The 26369-nt window shown below is 46.1% G+C and overlaps 1 protein-coding gene across 2 annotated transcripts in view; it reads left to right on the forward strand.

Annotated features, from left to right (window-relative positions):
- Positions 1-26369, forward strand: part of kdrl (kinase insert domain receptor like) — a 234052-nt gene that overhangs the window by 164732 nt on the left and 42951 nt on the right. For both annotated transcript variants that reach the window (XM_078412567.1, XM_078412568.1), the window contains 8 exons: positions 1983-2091; positions 6771-7079; positions 10261-10407; positions 13457-13588; positions 14471-14574; positions 16700-16835; positions 19162-19266; positions 21326-21439. In XM_078412567.1, the coding sequence (XP_078268693.1) occupies positions 1983-2091; positions 6771-7079; positions 10261-10407; positions 13457-13588; positions 14471-14574; positions 16700-16835; positions 19162-19266; positions 21326-21439 (1156 nt within the window). The remainder of the gene's footprint in view (positions 1-1982; positions 2092-6770; positions 7080-10260; positions 10408-13456; positions 13589-14470; positions 14575-16699; positions 16836-19161; positions 19267-21325; positions 21440-26369) is intronic.

Genomic DNA, 26369 nt, shown 5'->3' on the forward strand with positions numbered 1-26369 from the left:
GAGATACCAAATAAATCAAAAACACGTCGTGCATGAAATACGCAGCAGGTGGGACAGCACCTGAAAGGTGAAGATGGATTAACGTTCGAGGGAAACCTTACCCCAGTTCGGACATCTCGTCTGGAATGGTCATCGCTTTTGGAGGCTGACAGAAACACACATTTCCTGAATTTCCCTGCAGAAGTCCAAGATATATATAGAGGAACTGTGGCCGGCTTGATTGTAATCTTGCCCTGGAGTTAGACAGCGTGGAAACAGGCCCCACCGGCCAACATGTCCCATCTACACCAGTCCCCACCTGCCTGCATTTGGCCCATATCCCACCAAACACGCCCTATCCATGTACCTAACTGTTTCTTAAAAGTCACAATGGTCCCTGCCTCAACTACCTCCTCTGGCAGCTTGTCCCACTCACTCACCACCCTTTTGTGTCAAAACGTTATCCCTCAGATTATTTTCCCCATCACTTGATGGTCGTCCTCGATTCACCTGAATCCTCCTGAATCGTCCTCGATTCATCTACTCTGGGCAAGAGACTCTGTGCGTCGACCCGATCTATTCCTCTCATGGTTTTATACACCTCCATAAGATGTATGTATAGTCATTTTGCTGTCCAGATAGCACGAAACAAAAAAGCTTTTCACAGCACCAGCAATTATAGGGTGCGGTTGGGCAGGCTAGGACTTTGTTTCTTGGAGCACAGGAGGATGAAGGATGGTCTCAGAGAGGTGTGTATGGTCATGAGGGTAACAGATAGAGTAATTGCCCAGACGTTTACCCAGATTAGGGGAATCAAGAAGCAGGGTACATAGATCCATATACCCACCATCCTCTGTCTGAAGAAGTTGCTCGTCAGGTTACCATTAAATCTTTCCCCTCTCACCTTAAATCTATGTCCTCTGGTTCTTGGTTCTCCTACCCTGGATTATAGACTCTGTGTGTTCACCCCATCAATTCCCTTCATGATTTTATACACCTCAATAAGATGATCCCTTAGCGTCCTGCGCCCCAAAGAACTAAGTCCTAGCCTGCCCGACCTCTCCCCATAGCTTGGCCTCTATGTGTTAATCAATAATCCGTTTAGTTTTAGTTACATTAATCCCACCTGCCAGCATTTGACCCATATCCCTCCAAACTTGTCCTAGCCATGTCCCTGTCCAGCTGCTTCTTAAACGTTGGGGTAGTCCCAGCCTCTACTACTTCCTCCGGTAGCTTGTTCCATACACCTGTGTGAAAAGGTTACCCCTCAGATTCCTATTAAATATTTTCCCCTTCACTTTAAACCAATGTCCTCTGGTCCTCGATTCACCTCCTCTGGCCAAGAGATTCCAAGAGGCATCTACCCGATCTTTTCCTCTCATGATTTTGTACACCTCTATAAGATTACCCCTCATCCTCCTGTGCTCCAAGGAATAGAGTCCCAATTGTAAATATGTGTCACTCAATAATGTGTCAAACAGGCGGCCCTTGGAGGCCAAGTCAGTGGATATTTCTAAGGCAGAGATTGATAGATTCGTGATTGGTACGAGTGTCGGGGTTTATGGGGAGAAGGCAGGGGAACTAATTGAGGAGAGAGAGATATAAGAAAATAACTGCAGATGCTGGTACAAATCGAAGGTATTTATTCACAAAATGCTGGAGTAACTCAGCAGGTCAGGCAGCATCTCAGGAGATGCTTCTAGGGTCTCGGCCCGAAACGTCACCCATTCCTTCTCTCCTGAGATGCTGCCTGACCTGCTGAGTTACTCCAGCATTTTATGAATAAATAGGAGAGAGAGATAGATCAGCCACAATTGAATGGCGGAGTAGAATGGCCGAATTGAATGGCCGAATGGCCTAACGCTGCTCCTATTACTTATGAACATGAAATTAGGAGTCATTTCTGGATCCCAGCAAGCTTTCCACCATTGACATGAAGGTCCACATCGCTGACAGAGATTAATGTATAAAACTAATCCGCCAATTCTTTTTCTGTCTCCCAGATTGTGAGCAGGCTGACAGTTGTTGAAAGCAAGCTCTCGGGGATTTATTACTGCTTGGCCCGCAACAGAGTCGGCGCAGACAGAAGACAAATTAACTTCTTTATTACAAGTAAGCAATTGTCTGCTATCCAATGACCTTGCATCTGAAAAGATCTGCAGTAGACTGTTTGCTGGTTGCACCCCATTTGCCAGTTTGGTGATTTGCAAAAGGAGAGAAACACCTCCACTCAGTCCGCCTGGGTCTACCCGATCTCCAGGTTACTAAACACTGGGAAGCATTTTATCGGGATGCATCAGAGCTTGGTTCGGGAAGAGCTCCATCCAAGACCGCAAGAAATTGCAGATGAGATTGTAGACACAGCCCAGACCATCACACAAACCAACCTCCCTTCCATTGACTCCATTTACACCTCACGCTGCCTCGGCAAGGCCAGCAGCATATTCAAGGACCAGTCTCACCCCGGCCGCTCCCTCTTCTCCCCTCTCCCATCAGGCAAAAGGTATAAAAGTGTGAAAACGCGCAACTCCAGATTCAGGGACAGTTTCTTCCCAGCTGTTATCGGACAACTGAACCATCCTACCACAACCAGAGAGCAGCGCTGAACTACTATCTACCTCATTGGTGACCCTCAGACTATCCTTGATTGGACTTTGCTGGCTTTACCCTGCACTAAACGTCATCCCCTCTTCCATGTATCTGTACACTGTAATTGGCTCGATTGTATCGCCATTGTGCTGCCCAATCGTATTTGATCAGATAGCATACAAACAAAAGCTTTTCCCTGTACCTCTGTACACGTGATAATAATAAACCTAAATGGGCAGCATGGTATGGGCACCATTGACTCTAGTGGTGCAGCCGTAGAGTTGCTGCCTTATAGCGCCAGAGACCTGGGTTTGAACCTGACTACGGATGCTGTCTGTACGGAGTTTGTACGTTCTCCCCGTGACCCGCGTGGGTTTTCTCCTAGATCTTCCGTTTCCTCCCACACTCCAAAGACGCACAGGTTTTGTAGGTTAATTGGCTTGGTACAAATGTAAATCGTAAAATCTAGAACAAGGGGCCACAGTTTCCAGAACAAGGGGCCACAGTTTATGAATAAGGGGTAGGCCATTTAGAACTGAGATGAGGAAAAACTTTTTCAGTCAGAGAGTTGTGAATCTGTGGAATTCTCTGCCTCAGGAGGCAGTGGAGGCCAATTCTCTGAATGCATTCAAGAGAGAGCTAGATAGAGCTCTTAAGGTTAGCGGAGTCAGGGGGTACGGGGAGAAGGCAGGAACGGGGTACTGATTTAGAATGATCAGCCATGATCACATTGAATGGCGGTGCTGGCTCGAAGGGCCGAATGGCCTAGTCCTGCACCTATTGTCTATTGTCTATAAAATGTAAATTGTCCCTATTGTGAGCATGATAGGGTTAATGTGCGGGGATCGCTGGTCGGCGTGGACACGATGGGCTGAAGGGCCTGTTTCCACACTACATATCTAAACAAAACTGAACTAAATTAAAACTAAATCTAAAGTAATTTCCATTCTTTTAAAAGAGGCGTAGGTCCAGTTCAGGTTAATAAGGGTGGGTATTTTTTCCAGATAAACGCCCATCAATCTACCCACTCACAAAGATGCTATGTGCCAGACAACAACTGCCCTGTAATGACTGAGCATTGTTTGTATTTTTAAAAATAACATTTTCAATTGAATCTAGAGCGTCTTTCGAGTGTCTGGGATTTCCTGTTATGCCGTTGCACAATATTGCCCTTTAGAGCCTGAAATAGACTTGACTTCTCAAATGAAGTGCGCCATTGTTAAGCTGTTGGATGCCATCCAAGGGTAGTACTTGGGGAAGAAGAATTGATGGCACCAGCATTGCCATTTGAAGCTGCTAATTCTGAGATTTATTCTCCGCTATGTATGGAGTGACAGCATTGCCCTGAGTAGAGATCTAGAGATATCCTAAAACTCAGACCCTGATCATATCTGAAATGGACCAACTCCTTAAGTTGACTCCTTAGTACAATCATACACTGCAGCCAAACTTTAAGAAAACAACTTTATCGACTCCCTCGCCCTCAACAATAAGTAATAGAAACTTTAATATTCTGGGGTTCCAGAACCAGGGGCCACAGTTTCAAGAATAAGGGGTAGGCCATTTAGAACGGAGACGAGGAAAAACTTTTTCAGTTGTGAATCTGTGGAATTGTCTATTGGGATAAATTCCTATCTTGTACGGAGTTAAGATAGACACAAAAACAAAATGCTGGAGGAACTCAGAGGGTCAGGCAGCATCTCTGGAGAAAACGATTGGGTGACGTTTTGGGTCGAGACCCTTCTTCAGACTGAAGACATTGGACAAACTTTAGACATTATCAGTTTTATTGGCAATTTTTACAACCCATTGCTATACATCACCCTTCTTAAGACTGAAGAAGGGTCTCGACCCGAATTGTCACCTATTCCTTTTCTCCAGAGATGCTGCCTGTCCCGCTGAGTTACTCCAGCATTTTGTGTCCATCTTTGGTGTAAACCGGCACCTGCAGTTCTTCACTGTACATTCAACTGGGAAATAATTTACTGGATAGAACAGTGATGCAGCTATTAAAGGCATAATAATGTGGACCTGCAGTTGCTGCTTTACACTAAAGATAGACACAAAATGCTGGAGTAACTCAACGGGTCAGGCAACCTGAACAGAAATACTACACCTTTACCAAACTTTAGACAGTTTTTCTGGGGGGTTTTTCAACCCATTGCTATAAATTACTTTGAAAGATAAATTGCTGCATTAGGTATAATCACAGGCCGCTGTACTAACTGAAATCCATAAGAGCATAACACCGAGGAGAAGAGTTAGGCCATTTGGTCCATCGAGTCTATTCCACCCTTCCATCAAGTCAAGTCAAGTTTATTTGTCACATACACATACACGATGTGCAGTGAAATGAAAGTGGCAATGCCTGTGGATTGTGCACAAAAATGAATTACAGTTACAGTTAAAGTTAATAAGTTACTATAGTGTAGACAAAAAAAATTAGTCTCTGGAGTTATAAAAGTTGACAGTCCTGATGGCCTGTGGGAAGAAACTCCGTCTCATCCTCTCCGTTTTCACAGCGTGACAGCGGAGGCGTTTGCCTGACCGTAGCATCTGGAACAGTCCGTTACTGGGGTGGCAGGGGTCCCTCATGATCTTGCTTGCTCTGGATCTGCACCTCCTGATGTATAGGTCCTGCAGGGGGGCGAGTGTAGTTCCCATGGTGCGTTCTGGCTGATCTATTTTTCCCTCTCAACCCCATTCTCCTGATTTGATTTTCCCGAGTTGTGTGCAAAACAAAGCATTTCACTGTATCTCGGTACATGTGACAACAACGTATCATTGAATCTTTCACCCTGTAACCTTTGACGCCCTTAAGAATCAAAAACCTATCAATATCCGCTTTAAAAATACCCAAAGTCTTGGCCTCCACAGCCGTCTCTGTGGCAATGAACTCTACAGATTCACCACCTTCGGCTAAAGAAATTCCTCCTCATCTCCTTTATAAAGGTACGTCCTTTTAGTTTGAGTCTGTGCCTTCTAGTCCTAAACTCTCCCGCAACTGGAAACATCCTCCCCTTGTTATTAGTGTCTCATTATTAACTTACACTGGTCCTTGATTATGCTGCTGGCCTTGCTGTGGGCAGCGTGAGGTATAAACGGAGTCAATGGAAGGGAGGTTGGTTACCATCCATCCCTGTGTTAAAAGCAATGATCTCAAAGGTCTGGGTGTACTTCCACAGTGTCAGTGAATAGGCAGAAGAGCAGATTACACAGTCACCCCATTGATAGGGAGGCAGATCCAATCTTATTTACAAAGAAGGTTTATTCAGATACTTGTGGAGAGTTGGCTGTGCACACAAGGAAGTGGAAATTAAAAGCAATTTGACAATGGTGGCATTTTGGTTGAGGAGGGATGATTCATTTTGAGGGCAGTCTGTTAAGGTGGAGAGCCCCACTGTCACACTACTTGTCAAGAGTCGAGTATTAGTCATATGTACAGGCAACAGAACAATGAAACTCATAAGTAAGTGGGTTATTGATTTAAGTGGTCGTGGTTTAATTAGGATAACCATCAGTGTCCCAGTATTTAATCCAGCCAAATTATAAAGATACATTCAATGCAATTTTTAAATTTCAGAAAGTGACCAAATAATGCCACAGCAAAGAGCATCTTGTGGATAGAAATGAGAAATTAATTTCCTCAGCTGCTTAGAAATGAAAGTTTCCTCTTCTTATAAAGATGTGTTCATAACTGCATAATGTAATTCCAATGCATAAGGTCGTTAAATTGAAAAGATGAATAATGAGGTAGCTATCAGTCCATTTTAAAATGGATTTAAAAATAATCCCAACTATTCTAAGAAGACAAACCTAAGTTTGCTTAGTTTAGAGATACAACATGGAAACATGCCCTATGTACCACTGAGATTACGCTGATATTCGATCACCCATACACCAGTTCTAAGTCTTCTCATCCGCTCTCTGCAAACTAAGGGCAATTTACAGAAGCCAGTTAACCTACAAACCCGTACATCTTTGGAGTGTGGGAGGAAACTGGAGCGCCCGGAGAAAGCCCACGCAGGTCACAGGGAGAATGTACAGACTCCGTGCAGACAGCACCCACAGTCGGGATTGAACCCGGGTCTCTGGCGCTGTGAGGCAGCGTCTCTACCGCTGTTCAGAGCGAGGGGAAGTTACTTTTGGTGAAAGACCGATATGTCACCTCTGTTTCTCTGTCTGTGTCTATTTTGGATTAGATCAGTCTGATATCCTGCACCTTGAGGCCGATGCCACCACGTCACGGACACAAGGAGAGGACCTGAATCTCATCTGCCGCGTCGGAAAGTTCTACGGGAAGGAGGTCGCGTGGTATTACCAGTCCTTTGAGAATTCCATCGAGGGTCAACTGAGTCTTTTCACCCGAAGGATTGAAGGCACCTACTCCACGGCCTTGGTTCTCCATCTGAAAAACGTAACGAGAAACAGCAGTGGCATTTACAAGTGCAAAGCGATGGACATGACCTGTGGCAAAGAGTGCGAGAGGCACACCATTGTGTACATACAATGTAAGTCTTACACACAGTAGCACCTTTAACTACGTCAGTGCATGACTCATTTCCAATTAAGCGCCTTTCAAAAATCCCCTAATAATCGTGGCAGAAGCAAAGAACTGCAGATGATGGTTTATACCAAAGTGCTGGAGTAACTCAGTACAGTCTAGTTCATTGTCACGTGTACCGAGGTGCAGTGAAAAGCTTTCTGTTGCGTGCTAACCATGTCAGCAGAAAAACAATGTCGTGATTGCAATCAATCCATTTACATGATAAGGGAATGACGTTTAGTGCAAGGTGAAGCCAGCAAAGTCCGGTCACGGACAGTCCGTGGGACATCAGAGGTAGATAGTAGTTCAGCACTGCTCTCTGGTTGATCCAGTTGAGGGCGTGCAGCGTAGGTTTACCAGTTTAATTCCCGGAATGGCGGGACTGTCGTATGTTGAAAGACTAGAGCGACTAGGCTTGTATACATTGGAATTTAGAAGGATGAGAGGCGATCTTATCGAAACGTATAAGATTATTAAAAGGTTGGACACGTTAGAGGCAGGAAACATGTTCCCAATGTTGGGGGAGTCCAGAACAAGGGGCCACGGTTTAAGAATAAGGGGTAGGCCATTTAGAACTGAGATGAGGAAAAACCTTTTCAGTCAGAGAGTTGTGAATCTGTGGAATTCTCTGCCTCAGAAGGCAGTGGAGGCCAATTCTCCGAATGCATTCAAGAGAGAGCTAGGTAGAGCTCTTAAGGATAGCGGAATCAGGGGGTATGGGGAGAAAGCAGGAACGGGGTACTGATTGAGAATGATCAGCCATGATCACATTGAGTGGCGGTGCTGGCTCGAAGGGCCGAATGGCCTCCTCCTGCTCCTATTGTCTATTGTCTATTGCCTGATAACGGCTGGGAAGAAACTGCAGATCAGGCAGCATCTCTGGAGAAAAAGGGCGGTTGACCTTTTGGGTCGGGACCCTTCTTCAGACTGACGAGCTCTACTGAACATGATGCTGAGATAAAGAAGAATGAGATGGACAATCTCCTCTGCCCGCACGTGATCCATTGCGGTCCATTCCCCAAATAAGGCCATAAGACATTAGGCCATTCAGCCCATTGAGCCTACTCCAACATTCAATCAAGGCTGACCTACTTTTTCCCTGAACACCATTCTCCTGCCTTCTCCTCGTAAACCTTTGACACCCTTATATCCACATGCCTATCTAAAACCCGCTTAAATCCCACTATCATATCTGCCATCACTACCACGTGTGGCAGCCTGTTCCCGACACCCACCACCCTCCATGGAAAATCCTTGGCTTGGCATACCTCCTTTAGAAATTCAATATGTGTATACATACACACTCTGTTTTTCTTCTGGTTTATCATATTGTTTACAGTGTACTGTGTTCACATATTCCGTTGTGCTGCTGCAAGTAAGAATTTCATTGTTCTATCTGGGACACATGACGATAAAACATGCTTGACTCTTGACTCTTGACTCTTGCCTTAAAGCTATGCCCTCTAGTCTTTGACATTTCTGCCCTGGGAATAGAAACATAGAAACATGGAAAATAGGTGCAGGAGTAGGCCATTCGGCCCTTCGAGCCTCCACCGCCATTCAATATGATCATGGCTGATCATCCAACTCAGTATCCCGTACCTGCCATCTCTCCATACCCCCTGATCCCTTTAGCCACAAGGGCCACATCTAACTCCATCTTAAATATAGCCAATGAACTGGCCTCAACTACCTTCTGTGGCAGAGAATTCCACAGATTCACCACTCTCTGTGTGAAAAAAAAGCGTTCTCATCTCGGTCCTAAATGACTTCCCCCTTATCCTTAAACTGTGACCCCTTGTTCTGGACTTCCCCAACATCGGGAAGAATCTTCCTGCATCTAGCCTGTCCAACCCCTTAAGAATTTTGTAAGTTTCTATAAGATCCCCCCTCAATCTTCTAAATTCCAGCGAGTACAAGCCGAGTCTATCCAGTCTTTCTTCATATGAAAGTCCTGCCATCCCAGGGTAGTTTCTGACTGCCGACCCTTTCTTTGCCTCTGAAACAGTTGGATTTTCTGATTACGTTAACGTAAGATGCCCCTGGCTTTCTCACGAGAAGCATCTCTTATGAGACCTCAGACATGCCAGTCAGTTCCCTGCAGTTCAGAGTGGTTTTGTATGTTGGAATTCCACTGATGTGAATCTTGGAGCAAAATGTTAGTTTGCACATTTATCAGCAATTGAAGAGTGCATGTATTCAGCACTCGGGAATCTCCCCTGATCACATCGTGAAATATTTGGCCCTGTTAATACCGTGGGAAGCCTTCTTTAAAGGGTTGTCAAGTAAACCTTCCAACAAAAGTCAAACTTTTATCTCTGAATGATTATTGTCAGCACCCATATAAAGCTAATGTGTTTTCACAAAGGATGAGTCACCGGTTTTATAATCTGTAGGAAGGAATTACAGATACTGCTTTACACCGGAGATAGACACAAAATGCTGGAATAACTCAGTGGGACAGGCAGCATCGAGAGAGAGAGAGAGAGAGAGAGAGAGAGAGAGAGAGAGAGAGAGAGAGAGAGAGAGAGAGAGAGAGAGAGAGAGAGAGAGGAGAGGGAGAGGGAGAGGGAGAGGGAGGGAGAGAGAGAGAGAGAGAAGGAATGGGTGACATTTCGAGCAGAGATCTTTGATGTAGCAATGTCTTTGGTGCATGTGAAGAAGTGGGTTATTGGTTACGTTATCGAAACGTATAAGATTATTAAGGGGTTGGACACGTTAGAGGCAGGAAACATGTTCCCGATGTTGGGGGAGTCCAGAACCAGGGGCCACAGTTTAAGAATAAGGGGTGGGCCATTTAGAACTGAGATGAGGAAAAACCTTTTCAGTCAGAGAGTTGTGAATCTGTGGAATTTTCTGCCTCAGAAGGCAGTGGAGGCCAATTCTCTGAATGCATTCAAGAGAGAGCTGGATAGAGGTCTTAAGGATAGCGGAGTCAGGGGGTATGGGGAGAAGGCAGGAACGGGGTACTGATTGAGAATGGTCAGCCATGATCACAATGAATGGCGGTGCTGGCTGGAAGGGCCGAATGGCCTCCTCCTACACCTATTGTCTGTTGTCTATTGTCTATTGACTGTCTACTCTATCTGTGCTGACTATTGAGATTAAACAAAGAAGTTATTTGCCCTTTCCCTGTTGCATTGCAGCTAAGACCATCCCAGTTCTGCAGAGGAACCTGACCAACATGGAGGTGAACAGCAGCAGAACAGTGGTCCTGTACTGTAATGTCACAGGTCGGCCGTCCCCCACCATCTCCTGGTACAAAAATGACAAGCAGGTTCTTCCAGCTTCAGGTGTGTTGAGCGAAATGTATTTTCCGTCTCTGTTCCTGTGATAAGCCATAAGGGTGGCACGGTGGCACAGCGGTGGAGTTGCCACCTTACAGCTCTTACAGTGGCAGATTTGATCCTGACTACGGGTGCCGTCTGTACGGAGTTTGTACGTTCTCCCCGTGACCTGCGTGGGTTTTCTCCGGAATCTCCGGTTTCCTCCCACGCTCCAAAGTCGTACAGGTTTGTAGGTTAATTGGCTGGGTAAAATTGTAAATTGTCCCTAGTGTGTGTTGGATAGTGTTGATGTGCAGGGATCGCAGGTCGGCGCGGACAGGGTGGGCCCAAGGGCTTGTTTCCGCGTTGTATCTCTCGAAACTAAACTAGAATTCATGAGGGGAGACTTTGGTTACTCAATAAAAGGAAAGATGGTTCAGAGGTCCCACAAAGCTTTGTCCAATTGTCCCTCAAACCTGACCGTTCATCTTTTGACATAAATTTAACAAACAGGAAGATCGTTCACAACCTTACCTTCTCGAGTTTCCGGATGAAACGAGTGAGTAAAGTGGCGATTCGGTGGACTGAAGGGCCTGTTTCTAAAGTATAATAAGCAAGTAGGTCATGAATCAACATTGAGGAAAACGTTTTCACCCAGGGAGTTGTGAATCTGTGGAATTCTCTGCCACAGAAGACCATGGAGGCCAATTCACTGGATGTTTTCAAGAGAGAGTTAGATTTAGCTCTTAGGGCTAATGGAATCAAGGCATATGGGGAAAAAGCAGAAATGGGGTACTGATTTTGGATGATCAACCATGATCATATTGAATAGAGGGTGCTGGCTCGAAAGGCCGAATGGCCTACTCCTGCACCTATTTTCTATGTTTCATAATTTTCTGAAAAATGGTCAAATCTCCTAACTTTCATCCTTCATCTGGGATCTCAATGGTTCAATAGTTTCCTTATTTATTCACAAAATGCTGGAGTAACTCAACAGGTCAGGCAGCATCTTGGGAGAGAAGGATTGGGCGACGTTTATCACTTGTCACTTATTATCACTTGTACCAAGGTACAGTAAAATACATTTATTTGCATACAAGTCAGTAAGATTATTGCCATACCTAAGTACAATCCCCGATCTTTAAGAGTCATAGAGTCATAGAATGATACTGTGTGGAAACAGGCCCTTCAGCCCAACTTTCCCACACTGGCCAACATGTCCCAGCTGCACTAGTCCCACCTGCCTGCGCTTGGTCCATAACCCTCCAAACCTGTCCTATCCATGTACCTGTCCAACTGTTAAACTTTGGGATAGTCCCTGCCCCAACTATCTCCTCTGGCAGCTTGTTCCAAACACCCACCACCCTTCGTGTGAAAAGGTTACCCCCTCAGATTCCTATTAAATCTTTTCCCCTTCACCTTGAACCTATGTCCTCTGGTCCTCAGTTCCCCTACTCTGGGGCAAGAGACTCAATGTAGTAATAGGAGTTTTTAAAGCTCGGTTTATTTCTACACTTCTTTGCAGCACTGAGCGATGTTAGATGCTCACCAGCTTTTATCATCTCCAGCTTTTAACCATCTGTGAATAGTATTTCAAGCATGTCAGACAGCTGTGAAAGAGATTATCTGCCCTTCCACATGTGGACCATCTAGACAACATTTCTCAGAACATCTTTTCAGAGTTCGCAGTGCAAAACATTGCCTTAATGCTGACAGTTTATATTCCAAAGCCACATTCTCCATGAACTTTCACCCATGTTCACCAAGATTTACATCGTAAGGGTCGTAGTACTTAATATTGCGTGAAAAATCTTGAGATATTTTTGCATGGAAAGCATATAAATATTATTTAAGATCATTTTTACACCAATTCGACTTCTCTTTGATCTTGACGTATCGAACACCAAAAGTTTAGTTTAGTTTAGTTTAGTTTAGAGATACAGAGCGGAAACAGGCCCTTCGGCCCACCGAGTCCACGCCGACCAGCGATCACCGCGCATTAACACTATCCTACACACACATCACGGACAAATTTGACTCTTATACCAAGCCAATTAACCTATAAACCTGTAGGTCTATGGAGTGTGGGAGGAAACCGGAGCACCCGGAGAAAGCCCACGCGGGTCTCAGGGAGAACGAACAAATTCCGTACAGACGGCGCCCGTAGTCAGGATTGAACCTGGGTCTCTGGCGCTGCAAGCGCTGTAAGGCAGCAACTCTACCACTGCACCACCGTGCCGCCCTAGTTGTTCTATCATATTGTGAGTCTGTCTCGTTTATTCCCATCAATTGAAGTAGATACCACTGATGGGTATTATCATTTTATTTTCTTCTCATCTTTTATCTTTGGTTTGATACAACCGACAAGAGTTGCTCTCCGTGACAGCAATGCGAATATTTTTGAAAATCTATTACTTAAAAATGAAAAAAATTTATCTTCCAAAGAAATTATTTGAAGGACATAAGGTGCACCTTGCACTGATTTGTAGGGCTTTCTTGTTGGCATTCAGCGTGGACTTGGTGGGCTAAAGAACCTGGTTCCATGCTGTACACCTATTACTTTAAACTTTAGAGATACAGTGCAGAAACAGGCCCTTCGGCCCACCGAGTCCGTGCCGACCAGCGATCCCCCCCCGTACACTAACATTCTGCTGCACACACGAGGAACAATTTACAATTTTACCAAAGCCAATGAACCTACAAACATTTTTGCCTTTGCAGTGTGGGAGGAAACCGGATCACCCGGAGAAAACCCACACGGTCACACAGGGAGAACGTACGAACTACACACAGACAATGGCAGTAGTCAGGATCGAACCCGGGTCTCTGGCGCTGTAAGGCAGCAACTCTACAACCACACCACTGTGCCGACCCCCAAAAAACGAAACTAGCTTAATTTAAAAAGTATTGTGACTATATCTCGGCTTTTATTTATATCATACATCATACTTGGACGAGGGAATACAACTTTAAGCAGGAATGAGAGGTGTATATTTGACTGTGTTATTTTCACTTTTGCAAAAACTCTTAAAAATGACTCACAGGTAGCATTGCCATTTCCTTTGTAAACCCACAGGTGTATCTTTGGAATCGGGAAGCAAAACGTTGATCATTGAGAGGGTTGAACATGATGATGAAGGGCTGTACAAATGCAAGGCCACGAATGAGAAGGGGACGGTGGAAACGTCAGCCTATATATCGGTTGTAGGTGAGATCTTCAGGGATAGCCTTTCCTTCTCCATGTCTAGAATGAACTGCCAGAGGAAATTAAAACTTTACCGTGAAGACATTTGCACAGATATATGTGCAGGAAGGAACTGCAGATGCTGGTTTACACCGAAGATAGACACAAAATGCTGGAGTAATTCAGCGGGACAGGCTAGCATCTCTGGAGAGAAGAAATGGGTGACTTCTCAGGTCGGGACCCTTCTTCAGACTTATGGATTGGAAGAGTGCAGAAGGATATGGGCCAAATGCCAGCAAATAGGACTAGCCCATTCTGCCAATTTGACAATATGCCAGTTCACAGCATGGAAACATGCCCTTCAAACCAATCTGTCCACACTGACCAACATGTCCCATCTACACGAGTTCCACTTGCCTGTGTTTGGCCCATATCCCTCTAAACCTGTCCTATCCATGTACCCATCTAAATCTTTCTTCAAAGTTGCAATAGCACCTACCTCAACTGCCCCCTATGGTAGCTCGTTCCATAAACCCACCACCCATTGTGTAAAAACATTACCCCCTCAGGTTCCTATTAAATCTTTCCTCAATTAAATATGTCCTCTGGGTCTGAATTCCCTACGCTGGGCAAGAGACTCTGTGCGTTTACCCGATCCATTCTTCTCATGCATGATATAAGGGTGTGGAAAGTTATGGGGAGAAGGCGGGAGAATGGGTTTGAGAGAGAAAGATAGACCAGCCATGATGGAATGGTAGAGTAGACTTGACAGGCCGAATGGCCTAATCCTGTTCCTATGACTTCTGGACTTCTGAACCACAGGTACCTTTCATTCTGGGGAATGTTAAAACCATTTCTGTGAAAATATGATTTTCCCAATTTAATTTTACATTTTTTCTACCTTAGGCTCTGAGAAGTCTAACTTGGAGCTGATCATCCTGGTCTGTACTGGAGTAGCTGCCACACTCTTTTGGCTTTTACTCACTCTTTTCATCCGGAAACTCAAGAAGGTAAGATGGTGAACGGTCTTACTGTTTACTAAATTTATGTCAAAAGATGACCGGTCAGGTGGTGGGGTAATTGGACAAAGCTTTGACAATAGACAATAGACAATAGGTGCAGGAGGAGGCCATTCGGCCCTTCGAGCCAGCACCGCCATTCAATGTGATCATGGCTGATCATTCTCAATCAGTACCCCGTTCCTGCCTTCTCCCCATACCCCCTGACTCCGCTATCCTTAAGAGCTCTATCTGGCTCTCTCTTGAATGCATTCAGAGAATTGGCCTCCACTGCCTTCCGAGGCAGAGAATTCCACAGATTCACAACTCTCTGACTGAAAAAGTTTTTCCTCATCTCAGTTCTAAATGGCCTACCTACCCCTTATTCTTAAACTGTGGCCCCTTGTTCTGGACTCCCCCAACATTGGGAACATGTTTCCTGCCTCTAACGTGTCCAACCCCTTAATAATCTTATACGTTTCGATAAGATCTCCTCTCATCCTTCTAAATTCCTTTGCGGGATCTCGCAACCGTCATTCCTTTCGTTGAGTAACCAAAGTCTCCCCTCGTAAATTCTACTTTAGTTCAGAGAGATACAGCGCAGAAACAGGCCCTTCGGCCCGTCTAGTCCGCGACGGCCGGCCATCACCGCACACTATCACTATCCTACACACACGAGGGACAATTTACACTTACACCAAGCCAATTAACCAACAAACCTGTACGTCTTTGGAGCGTGGGAGGGAAAACCGGAGCACCCGGAGAAAACCCACCCGGTCACGGGGAGAACGTACAAACTCCCTGCAGACGGCGCCCGTAGTCAGGATCGAACCCGGGTCTCTGGCGCTGTGAGGCAGCAGCTCTACCGCTGTGCCACCGTGCCGCCCAAAACGGTATGTCAGAAGTGGGATACAGTCATACCCAGTTGTAGACGGGAACACCCGCTCCACCACAGAAGGACCACCCCTCTCAACCACTTCATTATGTCTGCAACATTGCTGGTACATGGAGCGCAGAGTTGTTCATCTGCACACGTTTTCTGGACACCTTCCTCTCCCCACCTTCTCTAGATGACACAAATCCCTGACATATTGCATTACCTTGGTGGAGCTAAAGAAAAGCAAAACTCAAAGTGCTGGAGCAACTCAGCGGGTCAGCATGCATTTGGGGTGGGATTGGACAGACAATGTCTCCCCTCTGATACAATACACTGGAAGGTATATTTCTGCTATTTAAATATCTGCACACGATTTGCTGCAGATATTCAGAGGTGTATTTGGGCTTTAGACATGCGAAGCAGAAACAGGTCCTTCGGCCCGCCGAGTCTGTGCCGACCAGTGATTATCCGTACACTATCACTATTCCACACACTCGGGACAATTCTGCAACTCCACCAAAGCCAATTAGCCTCCAAACCTGTCCGTCTTAGGAATGTGGGAGGAAACCGGAGCACCCGGAGGAAACATTCTGAATGCATTCAAGAGAGAGCTAGATAGAGCTCTTAAGGATAGCGAAGTCAGGGGTATGGGGAGAAGGCAGGACCGGGGTACTGATTGAGAATGATCAGTCATGATCACATTGAATGATGGTGCTGGCTCGAAGGGCCCAATGGCCTCCTCCTGCACCTATTGTCTATTGTCTATTGAAACCCATGCAGATACTGGTGGAACGTACAAACTCCCTACTGACAGCACACGTATTCAGGATGGAACCCGGGTCTCTGGCGCTATAAGGCAGCAACTCAACCGCTGGGCCACCGTGCTGCCCTATCGTGTTTCCTACCCCTAACCCTGCGAGCTTCAGTTTCATTATAAATTTAACATGACGTCAGCTAAAAAACCTTGAACAGAAATGCTCGGCGTAAATCTCGTGACACTCACCAGTTTATAAGAGCGTCAGGAACAGTGGCTTTTCCTTCCATATATTTTAGCCCAAGCACATCACACAGAGGATTTGGCCGCCACTTTACCGGTCTGAAGTGGATTAGCTAATTCTCCACAGGCCAGAGGTGACACGTTCCCTGATGTGCTTCACTCCTTCAATAAACCGGAGGGTGCTTTTACCCATTAAATCACAAGAGCTATTCGGGCAGTGCTTCCTTGGTGTGAACTGACGAGAATCCATTGCCTCTTTGCAGCCACGCACTGCGGACGTTAAAACTGGGTACCTGTCGATAATGATGGACCCAGGCGAGGTGCCTTTGGACGAGCAGTGTGAACACTTCCAGTACGACAGCAATAAATGGGAGTTTCCCAGAGACAGACTCAAACTTGGTACGTACAGCACGTGTACAGAGATCATGGAGATTCTATGGAGTGGTCTGCTGGAGCAGCAGCATCTCAGCGGCGGAGGGGAAGAGACTCGACAAGCTGGTCAAGAAGGCCGGCTCTGTCCTGGGTTGCCCCCTCGACTCAGTGCAGGCGGTGGGAGAGAGGAGGATGATGGCAAAGTTAACATCGCTGCTGGACAACGACTCCCACCCCATGCAGGACACTGTTACTGCACTGAGCAGCTCCTTCAGTGACAGACTCCTTCACCCCAAGTGCGTGAAGGAGAGATATAGGAGGTCCTTCCTTCCCGCTGCTGTGAGACTGCACAATCAGCACTGCTCCCAGCAGACGAGTCAACAGTAACAGTTAAGAACACTCAGAAAACTGATGACAATTTATCCTTGCCTTTACTTTTATTTATAATGAATGATCTCTTACTATTCACTTTGCTGCTGTAACACTGTAAATTTCCCCGGTGTGGGACGAATAAAGGAATATATTATTATATTAACACACTTTAGAAGAGATTGTCACAGTGTGACCTACATGTTGGCAGCAGATTCTTCTTTGTTTCTTATGGTGCCTTGAGCTTTGAATTCACCTGTCTAAATCATTCTTCAAGGTTGCGATAGTACCAACCTCAATGACCTCCTCTGGCAGCTCGTTCCATACACCCACCACCCTTTGTGTAAAAACGTTACCCTTCGGGTTCCTATTAAACCTTTCCTCATTAAATATGTCCTCTGGGTCTGAATTCCCCTACGCTGGGCAAGAGACTCTGTGCGTTTACCCGGTCCATTCTTCTCATGCATGATATAAGGGTGTCGAATGTTATGGGGAGAAGGCGGGAAAGTCTAAAAGTCCAAAATCTCCAAAGTCAGATGATAGGCATGCAGGGCTCCTATGCATGCAGGTGCAGCAGGCAGTGAAGAAAGCGAATGGTATGTTGGCATTCATAGTGAGGGGATTTGAGTATAGGAGCAGGGAGGTTCTGCTGCAGTTGTACAGGGCATTGGTGAGACCACACCTGGAGTATTGCGTACAGTTTTGGTCTCCATAGAGGGAGTACAGAGAAGGTTCACCAGATTGATTCCTGGGATGGCAGGACTTTCATATGAAGAAAGACTGGATAGACTCGGCTTGTACTCGCTGGAATTTAGAAGATTGAGGGGGGATCTTATAGAAACTTACAAAATTCTTAAGGGGCTGGACAGGCTGGATGCGGGAAGATTGTTCCCGATGTTGGGGAAGTCCAGAACAAGGGGTCACAGTTTAAGGATAAGGGGGAAGTCTTTTAGGACCGAGATGAGAACGTTTTTTTTCACACAGAGAGTGGTGAGTCTGTGGAATTCTCTGCCACAGAGGGTAGTTGAGCCCAGTTCATTGGCTATATTTAAGAGGGAGTTAGATGTGGCCCTTGTGGCTAAAGGGATCAGGGGGTATGGAGAGAAGGCAGGTACAGGCTACTGAGCTCGATGATCAGCCATGATCATATTGAATGGCGGTGCAGGCTCGAAGGGCCGAATGGCCTACTCCTGCACCTATTTTCTATGTTTCTATGTGAACTTGGTCATTTAGCTCAACCAGTAAGTTAACTACTTATTGACTCATTTATTTTAGACGCTGGGTATCATTGTGCAAAGTTCACCTCATCTTAAGTGCTACCTGATGTTTCATGATGCATTGTATCATATTACAACAGAGAACATAGAAAAGTACAGCACAGGAACAGGCCTTTTGGCCCACAATGTCTGTGCCGAACATGATGCCAAGATAAACTAATCTCATCTGCTTGAACAAGGTCTATTTGCATTCCCTCCCACTTCCCAAAGACATGCGGTTTGTAGGTTAATTGGCCTCTCCAAAATTGCCCCTAATGTGTAGGGAGTGGATGAGAAAGTGGGACAAATCAGAACCATTGTGAATGGGGGACCGATGGTCGGCATGGACTCGGTGGCCCGAAGGGTCTGTTTCCATGCTGTATCTTTCAATCAGTTCAATCTAAACAATCACCCAGTTAAGACCAAACCTTGAAATTCTGCTGACTAATGGTTTCCTCCATCAACTCAACCTTTTCTCAAGTTCCAAACTATTATCTTGCTGTTTGGTTTTCTTCGTGATTCCTCTGCCCACAATCCCACTACTCATCCATTACTTGCTCCAACTAATCTTGCCCACTGGTTTCTTCATTGTTCAGGATAGCAGCAAGGTTAACAAAGCCAGGACTTATTTACCTTTCACTGTATCACTCCATTCCGGCCTAGTGTTCAGGCATATCCGAAAAAATGCCGCCGTTAACTGAACCTATCTCTCCCTTAATTGACCACAGGAAAGACTTTGGGTCATGGCGCGTTTGGAAAGGTGGTGGAGGCATCTGCCTTTGGGATCAACAAGTCATCAACCTGTAAAACGGTGGCTGCAAAAATGCTGAAAGGTATGTTTCTGCACACTCAGCACATTGCCAATCCATGGAGTCACGGCAGTTATTAAAGTCAGCTGCCCTTTGTGGACCTAGCAAGCAGTACTGGTATCTTCTGAGCGTTTAACTGGTTGTGGTGTTGCAGCCTCCACTACAACAGTTATAGAGCCATACAACATGGAAACAGGCCCTTCGGCCCAACTTGCCCAAACCCACCAACATGCCCCCCTCTACACTAGTCCCGCCTGCCTGCGCTTGACCCATGTCCGCCCAAGGTGGGTGCTGTCTGTACGGAGTTTGTACGTTGTCCCTGTGACCACGTGGGTTTCTCCAGGTGCTCCGGTTTCCTCCAACACTCCAAAGGCGTGCAGGTTTTGTAGGTTAACGGGCTTCGGTAAAATTGTAAATTGTCCCTCGTGTGTGTAGGATAGTGTTAGTATACGGGGATCGCTGGTCGGCGTGGACTCGGTGGTCTGAAGGACCTGTTTCTGTACTGTATCTCTGAACTAAAGTAAACTGAAGATCCACAAAAGGAAACAGAGTGTTGGAGTAACTGAAGTCTGAAGAAGGATCTTGACCCGAAACGTCACCCATCCCTTCTCTCCAGAGATGCCGCCTGTCCCGCTGAGTTACTCCAGCTTTTTGCATCTATCGCTGGAGTAGCTAAGCAGGTCTGCCAAGATCTCTGGAGAACATGGATAGAAGCCTGAAGAAGTCTCTCGGTGAGAAATGTCCGAGGTGCTTCCTGGCCCGCTGAGTTACTCCAGTACTTTGTGTCCCAAAGCTTCATGCACCGTTGTACATCCCAGTGGCAGGTCCAAAAACTAGTCATTTGCTGGCCTGTTATGAACGGAATACTTAATCTGCCTTAGCAACCACTGAAAAATGTCCAGCCAAAGAGGGGTTTGGATATTCTGTTTGCCCTGCGGTTTCAGATTTTATAACTCTTACTAATCTCACTTTCCTACATTTCACAATGCATGGAATAAGAGTCTGTGTGCTGAGGAGTGTCTCAGTCATTCTCATCAGGAATTCACACAATAGCAGGGGGTTCATGTACAGGTTTTGGATTTAGTATAAGGTTGTAGGTATGACTTTCTGTGGGCTGTCACAAGAACCAAACTTACAGTCAATCTCATTCCCGTCCAAGTCTCTTCGGAAATGGATATGTTTTCTTTGCCAATCTGGCAGGAGCCGTCTCACAGGGAGACAACTTCTAACCTAGCAACTTAACCAAGGAATGCTCACAATGCCGCCGCTGGATTGTATTAGTTTTAGTTTCAGAGATGCAGCGTGGAAGCAGGCCCTTCGGCCCACCTAGTCCGCGCCGACCGGCAATCACCCCATACTCTATTTATTCACAAAATGCTGGAGTAACTCAGCAGGTCAGGCAGCATCTCGGGAGAGAAGGAATGGGTGACGTTTCGGGTCGAGACCCTTCTTCAGACTGATGAGTTACTCCAGCATTTTGTGAATAAATCGATTTGTTACCAGCATCTGCAGTTATTTTCTTACACCCCATACTCTAGTTCTATCCTACACAATGGGGCCAATTAACCTAAAAAAGGCAGCACGCCTTTGGAGTGTGGGAGGAAACCAGGGCACCCGGAAAAACCCACGCGGGTCAAAGGAGAGAACGTGCAAACTCCGTACAGGCAGCACCCGTGGTCACGACCTAGCCCGGGTTTCTGGCGCTGTAGGGCAGCAACTCTACCGCTGCGCCACCGTGCCGCCTATGGTCTCAGAATGGGGTTTCCGATGCCAGCCCTGGCTAATTGCAGCCATCCCTGGATTCAAAACCATGAACATAAGTGGCACTTTCCAGCCTCCCCACTCTCAACGTCCCCGATCTCAGCTAGTGCATTATTTGAAGATGAGCATGCATGTATTCTGTTGAACCTGAGTACTTATTGCTGGAAATGACAAGATCACGGTAAAAAAAAATCTTATCAGTTTCATTGTTCTGTTATCCTTCTAAAAACAGCATTGCACCCTTGACTTTTCCACTCTGCGTTGTAACGGAGTAAACACGTCTGCTATTGTGTTTGCTCACTGTAATCTCCTTTTCCCACAGAGGGGGCCACTGCCAATGAGTGCAAAGCCCTGATGTCAGAGCTGAAAATCCTCATTCACATCGGCCATCATCTAAACGTAGTAAACATACTGGGAGCTTGTACCAAGCCTGGAGGTAAGACTAAAGATTACACCCTCTGCTCCGTCACACACGTCCAAGCTACCCCTCTTCTTCTGAAGAAGAAGGGTCTCGACCCGAAACGTCACCATTTCCCTTCTCTCCAGAGATGCTGCCTGTCCCGCTGAGTTACTCCTGCATTTTGGGTCCCCCTTTCTTACAGCGTGGAAGGAACTACACTGAAGATGGACACAAAATGCTGGAGAAACTCGGCGGGCCAGGCAGCATCTCCGGAGAAAAGGAAGAGGCAACTTTTCGGCTCGAGACTCTTCTCTCAGTCTGAAAAAGGTCTCGATCCGAAACGTCACCTATTCAATAGACAATAGACAATAGACAATAGGTGCAGGAGGAGGCCATTCGGCCCTTCGAGCCAGCACCGCAATTCAATGTGATCATGGCTGATCATTCCTTTTCTACAAAGGTGCTCCCTGACCCGCTGTATCTTGTAGCTTTTTTGGTATGACTGTATGGTAAACCAAATTCCACTGTCTGCCCTTCGGCCCAACTCGTCTGTGCGACCATGTTGCCCCATCTAAGCTGGTCCTACCTGCCCGCGTATGGCCCATACACACCCCTCTAAACCTTTCCTGTTCATGTACTTGTCCAAATGTCTTTTAAATGCTGTTATAGTACCTGCCTCAACTACTTCCTCTGGCAGCCCTTTCCATAAACCCACCACCCTCTGAGTGAAAAGATTGTCCCTTCGGTCGAACCAATTTGTACTGAAGATTGCAAAGAAAGAACTGCAGATTCTGGTTGACAAAAGAAAAAGGCACAAAGTACTGGAGTGACTCAGCGGGACAGGCAGCATCTATGGAGAACACGGATAGGTGACTTTTCAAGTCATGGCCTTTCTTCCTGACCTGAAACATCACCCATCCGTGATCTCCAGAGATGCTGCCTGTCCTGCTGCGGTGCTCCAGCACTTGATGTCGTTTTGTGTCAACCAGCATCTGCAGTTCCATCTTGCTGTTTCCTCACCAATGTCATTGGGTTCATGAGTAGATTTACAGTAAAAGACCGATGATAGAAGCAAGGAACTGCAGATGCTGGTTTACAAAAAATGACACAATGTGCTGGAGTAACTCAGCGGGTCAGGCAGCATCTCTGGAGAACATGGATAGGTGAGGTTTCGGGTTGGGACTCTTCTTTAGATTCTGAAGAAAGGCTTTGTGTCCGTTTTTGGCAACATGATTCTGTTGGCAAGAATGCTAGTTTGCTTGTCCCCTGAGGTATATAATAAATTAATAATGTTCATGGATATTATCTCATCTTTAAATGGGCAGAAATCCTTTTACCTCGGCATTTTAAAAATCTGCCTGACATTATGCCCTTAAAAAGACACAAAGTGCTGGAGTAACTCAACGGGTCAGACAGCATCCCAGGGGAACATGTGGCACAGCGGTAGAGTTGCTGCCTTACAGCGCTTGCAGCGCCGGAGACCCGGGTTCAATCCCGACTACGGGCGCTGTCTGTAGAGATTTTGTACGTTCTCCCCGTGACCTGCGTGGGTTTTCTCCGAGATCTCCGGTTTCCTCCCACACTCCAAAGACGTAACCTTTGTTGGGTAATTGGCTTGGTATGAGTGTAAATTGTCCCTAGTGTGTGTAGGATTGTGTTAATGTGCGGGAATCGCTGGCCGGTGCGGACTTGGTGGGCCGAAGGGCCTGCTTCCACACTGTATCTCCAAACTAAACTTTTGGTGTTCGATACATCAAGATCAAAGAGAAATCGAATTGGTGTAAAAAAAAATCTAAACTAAACTAAGCTAAAGGTAGACACAAAATGCCGGAGTAACTCAGTGGGTCAGGCAGCATCTCCCATTCCTTCTCTCCAGAGATGCTGCCTGACCCGCTGAGTTACTCCAGCACTTTGTGTCTACTTTCGATTTAAACCAGCATCTGCAGTTCTTTCCTACACATAAACTAAATTAAACATGGATAGGCGACGTTTTGGGTTGGGATCCATCTTCAGGTACTGAAGATATCTGGCAACTGAGTAAACAAGTCAATTCTCCTTATGTCAACACAAGCATTGTTTTTCCTATCTTGTTACTCACTTCATAACCTGGGACAAGGTAGCATGAGGGCTCTCTGTAAATGTAGGCTCTACACTGCTCGCTTAATGGGATCTCCTGATAGTAGATGTTCCTGACCCACCCAAGGTCAAACTGTTCCCTTTACAAAATTAAACCTTATGAATGGGCATGTCAAATGATATTAATCTGTTTAAAGTACAAACTTAAGAATATTGCTTCCTGAAACCCCAGCTCCAATATTTATTTTTTAATCAGTTGAAAATATACTTGAGAGAGAGATTCTGCATTGAATGAGACACCTCCTGTTTACTTAGAATAGCAGAAATTGCCCAGAGTCAGGGAATCGAGGACCAGAGGACATAGGTTTAAGGTGAAGGTGGAAATGATTTAATAGGAATGTGAGGGGTAACTTTTGCACATAGAGGGTGGTGAGCTTATAGAACGAGCTGCCGGAGGAGGTAGTTGGGTCAGGGACCATCGCCACATTTCAGAAACAGTTCGAAGGTATTTATTCACAAAATGCTGGATTAACTCAGCAGGTCAGGCAGCATCTCAGGAGAGAAGGAATGGGTGACGTTTCGGGACCCGAAACGTCACCCATTCCTTCTCTCCCGAGATGCTGCCTGACCTGCTGAGTTACTCCAGCATTTTGTGAATAAATACCTTCGATTTGTACCAGCATCTGCAGTTATCTTCTTATATCAGAAACAGTTAGACAGGTACATGGAAAGGACTGGTTTAGACGGATATGGGCTGAACGCAGGCAAGTGGGACTAGTGTGGCTGGGACATGTTGGTCAGTGTGTGCAAGTTGGGCCGAAGGGCCTGTTTCCACACTGTAACACTCTATGACTCTAAATAATGGGTGATGAGTTGTGGTAAGACCTGGGTGAACTACATAAGCTGTGTGTGGAGCAGCCAATACTTATCCTTGTGTTTCTTTGACCCAATTTTAAGGTGTCCTGTTCACGAATCAGGTCACCTTGTGTGGAGTGGCGGGCAGTGGGCCAATTCATTTCAGGATTGTTGAGCAGCCCCTGCAACTGCGAAACAAGGATTTAGTTCCTTCAGCGGCACGGTGGCGCAGCGGTAGAGTTGCTGCCTTACAGCGAATGCAGCGCCGGAGACTCAGGTTCGATCCTGACTACGGGCGCCGTCTGTACGGAGTTTGTACGTTCTCCCCGTGACCTGCGTGGGTTTTCTCCGAGATCTTCGGTTTCCTCCCACACTCCAAAGACGTACAGGTATGTAGGTTAATTGGCTGGGCAAATGTAAAAAATTGTCCCTAGTGGGTGTAGGATAGTGTTAGTGTGCGGGGATCGCTGGGCGGCGCGGACCCGGTGGGCCGAAGGGCCTGTTTCTGCGTTGTATCTCTAAATCTAAAAATTCACACAAATCCAGAGGATACACAAAGGCTTCGCCCCTCTCCCGGGGATTGTCGATGTTCCTACTCCCTCCAGTGTCCTTTCTTCCTTCAGTCCTACATCTGGAACCCATCTGGAAACAATCCAGAGTCTAATTCTGAAGAAGTGGTCTCGACCCGAAAAGTCGCCCATTCCTTCTCGCCAGAGATGCTGCCTGACCCGTTGAGTTACTCCAGCATTTCGTGTCTACCTTCGGTGTGAATCACCACCTGCAGTTCATCGGAGGAGGGGTCCCGACCCAAAAATGTCGCCTGTCCTTGTCCTCCAGAGATAGGCACAAAGTGCAGGAGTAGCTCAGGAGTAGCGGGTCAGGCAGCGTACCTGGAGAACATGGATAGGCGACATTTTGGGGTCGTGACCCTCATTCTTCCTCCAGAGATGCTGCATGACCTGCTGAGTTATTCCAGCACTTTGTGCTTTTTTTAAAATAAATTATCGTCTGCAATTCTTTGTGTCTCCAAAGTCTAATTCCTATCCTTTTGCCTGAAACTTGAATTAATAAATATTAAATAAACTTTTATAACAATAAAATATATTAGGGTTTTCCTCATATATTTACTCATTGATCTGGCATATTGATTTTTCTGTCTCTATGAATGTTGCCAAACAGCTGAACAACACAGGGGAGGTAATCCTTAGTAACTTGGAGAAAAATGCCAGTTTTCAATAAGTTCATAAGTTCTAGGAGCAGAATTAGGCCATTCGGCCTGTAAAGTCTACTCTGCCATCAAGTCTACTCCGCCATTCAATCATGGCTGATCTATCTTTCCCTCTCAACCCCAGCAGCATAGGTTTACTAGGTTAATTCCTGGAATGGCGGGACTGTCGTATGTTGAAAGACTTGCTGAGATGAGGAAAATCTTTTTCAGTCAGAGAGTTGTGAATCTGTGGAATTCTCTACCTCAGAAGGCAGTGGAGGCCAATTCTCTGAATGCAATCAAGATAGAGCTAGATAGAGCTCTTAAGGATAGCGGAGTCAGGGGGTATGGGGAGAAGCCAGGAACGGGGTACTGATTGAGAGTGATCAGCCATGATCACATTGAATGGCGGTGCTGGCTCGAAGGGCCGAATGGCCTCCTCCTGCACCTATTGTCTATTGTCTATTCCCCTGCCTTCTCCCCCCCCCCCCCCCCATAATCCATGACACCCGTACTAATCAGTTTGGTGCTTTTTGTTTTTATTTTAGATATCCAACATCTGCAGAGTTTTTTTTATATACATTGTGTATTGTCAGTTTGGCACGTACTCTGCTGTTTGTTGAAATCTGAGTCGTATTTCCTTACTGTGTAGGAAGGAACTGCAGATGCTGGTTTACACCGAAGATAGACACAAAATGCCGGAGTAACTTAACGGGCCAGGCAGCGTCTCTGAATAGAAGGAATGGGTGACGTTTCTGGGTCGAGACCCTTCTTCAGACTGAAGAAGGGTCACGACCCATTGGTTTAAAACTGTCATCTTGATTACAA

This window comes from Rhinoraja longicauda, chromosome 15 (assembly GCF_053455715.1).
Source record: "Rhinoraja longicauda isolate Sanriku21f chromosome 15, sRhiLon1.1, whole genome shotgun sequence".
In the NCBI taxonomy this organism is placed as follows: domain Eukaryota; kingdom Metazoa; phylum Chordata; class Chondrichthyes; order Rajiformes; family Arhynchobatidae; genus Rhinoraja; species Rhinoraja longicauda.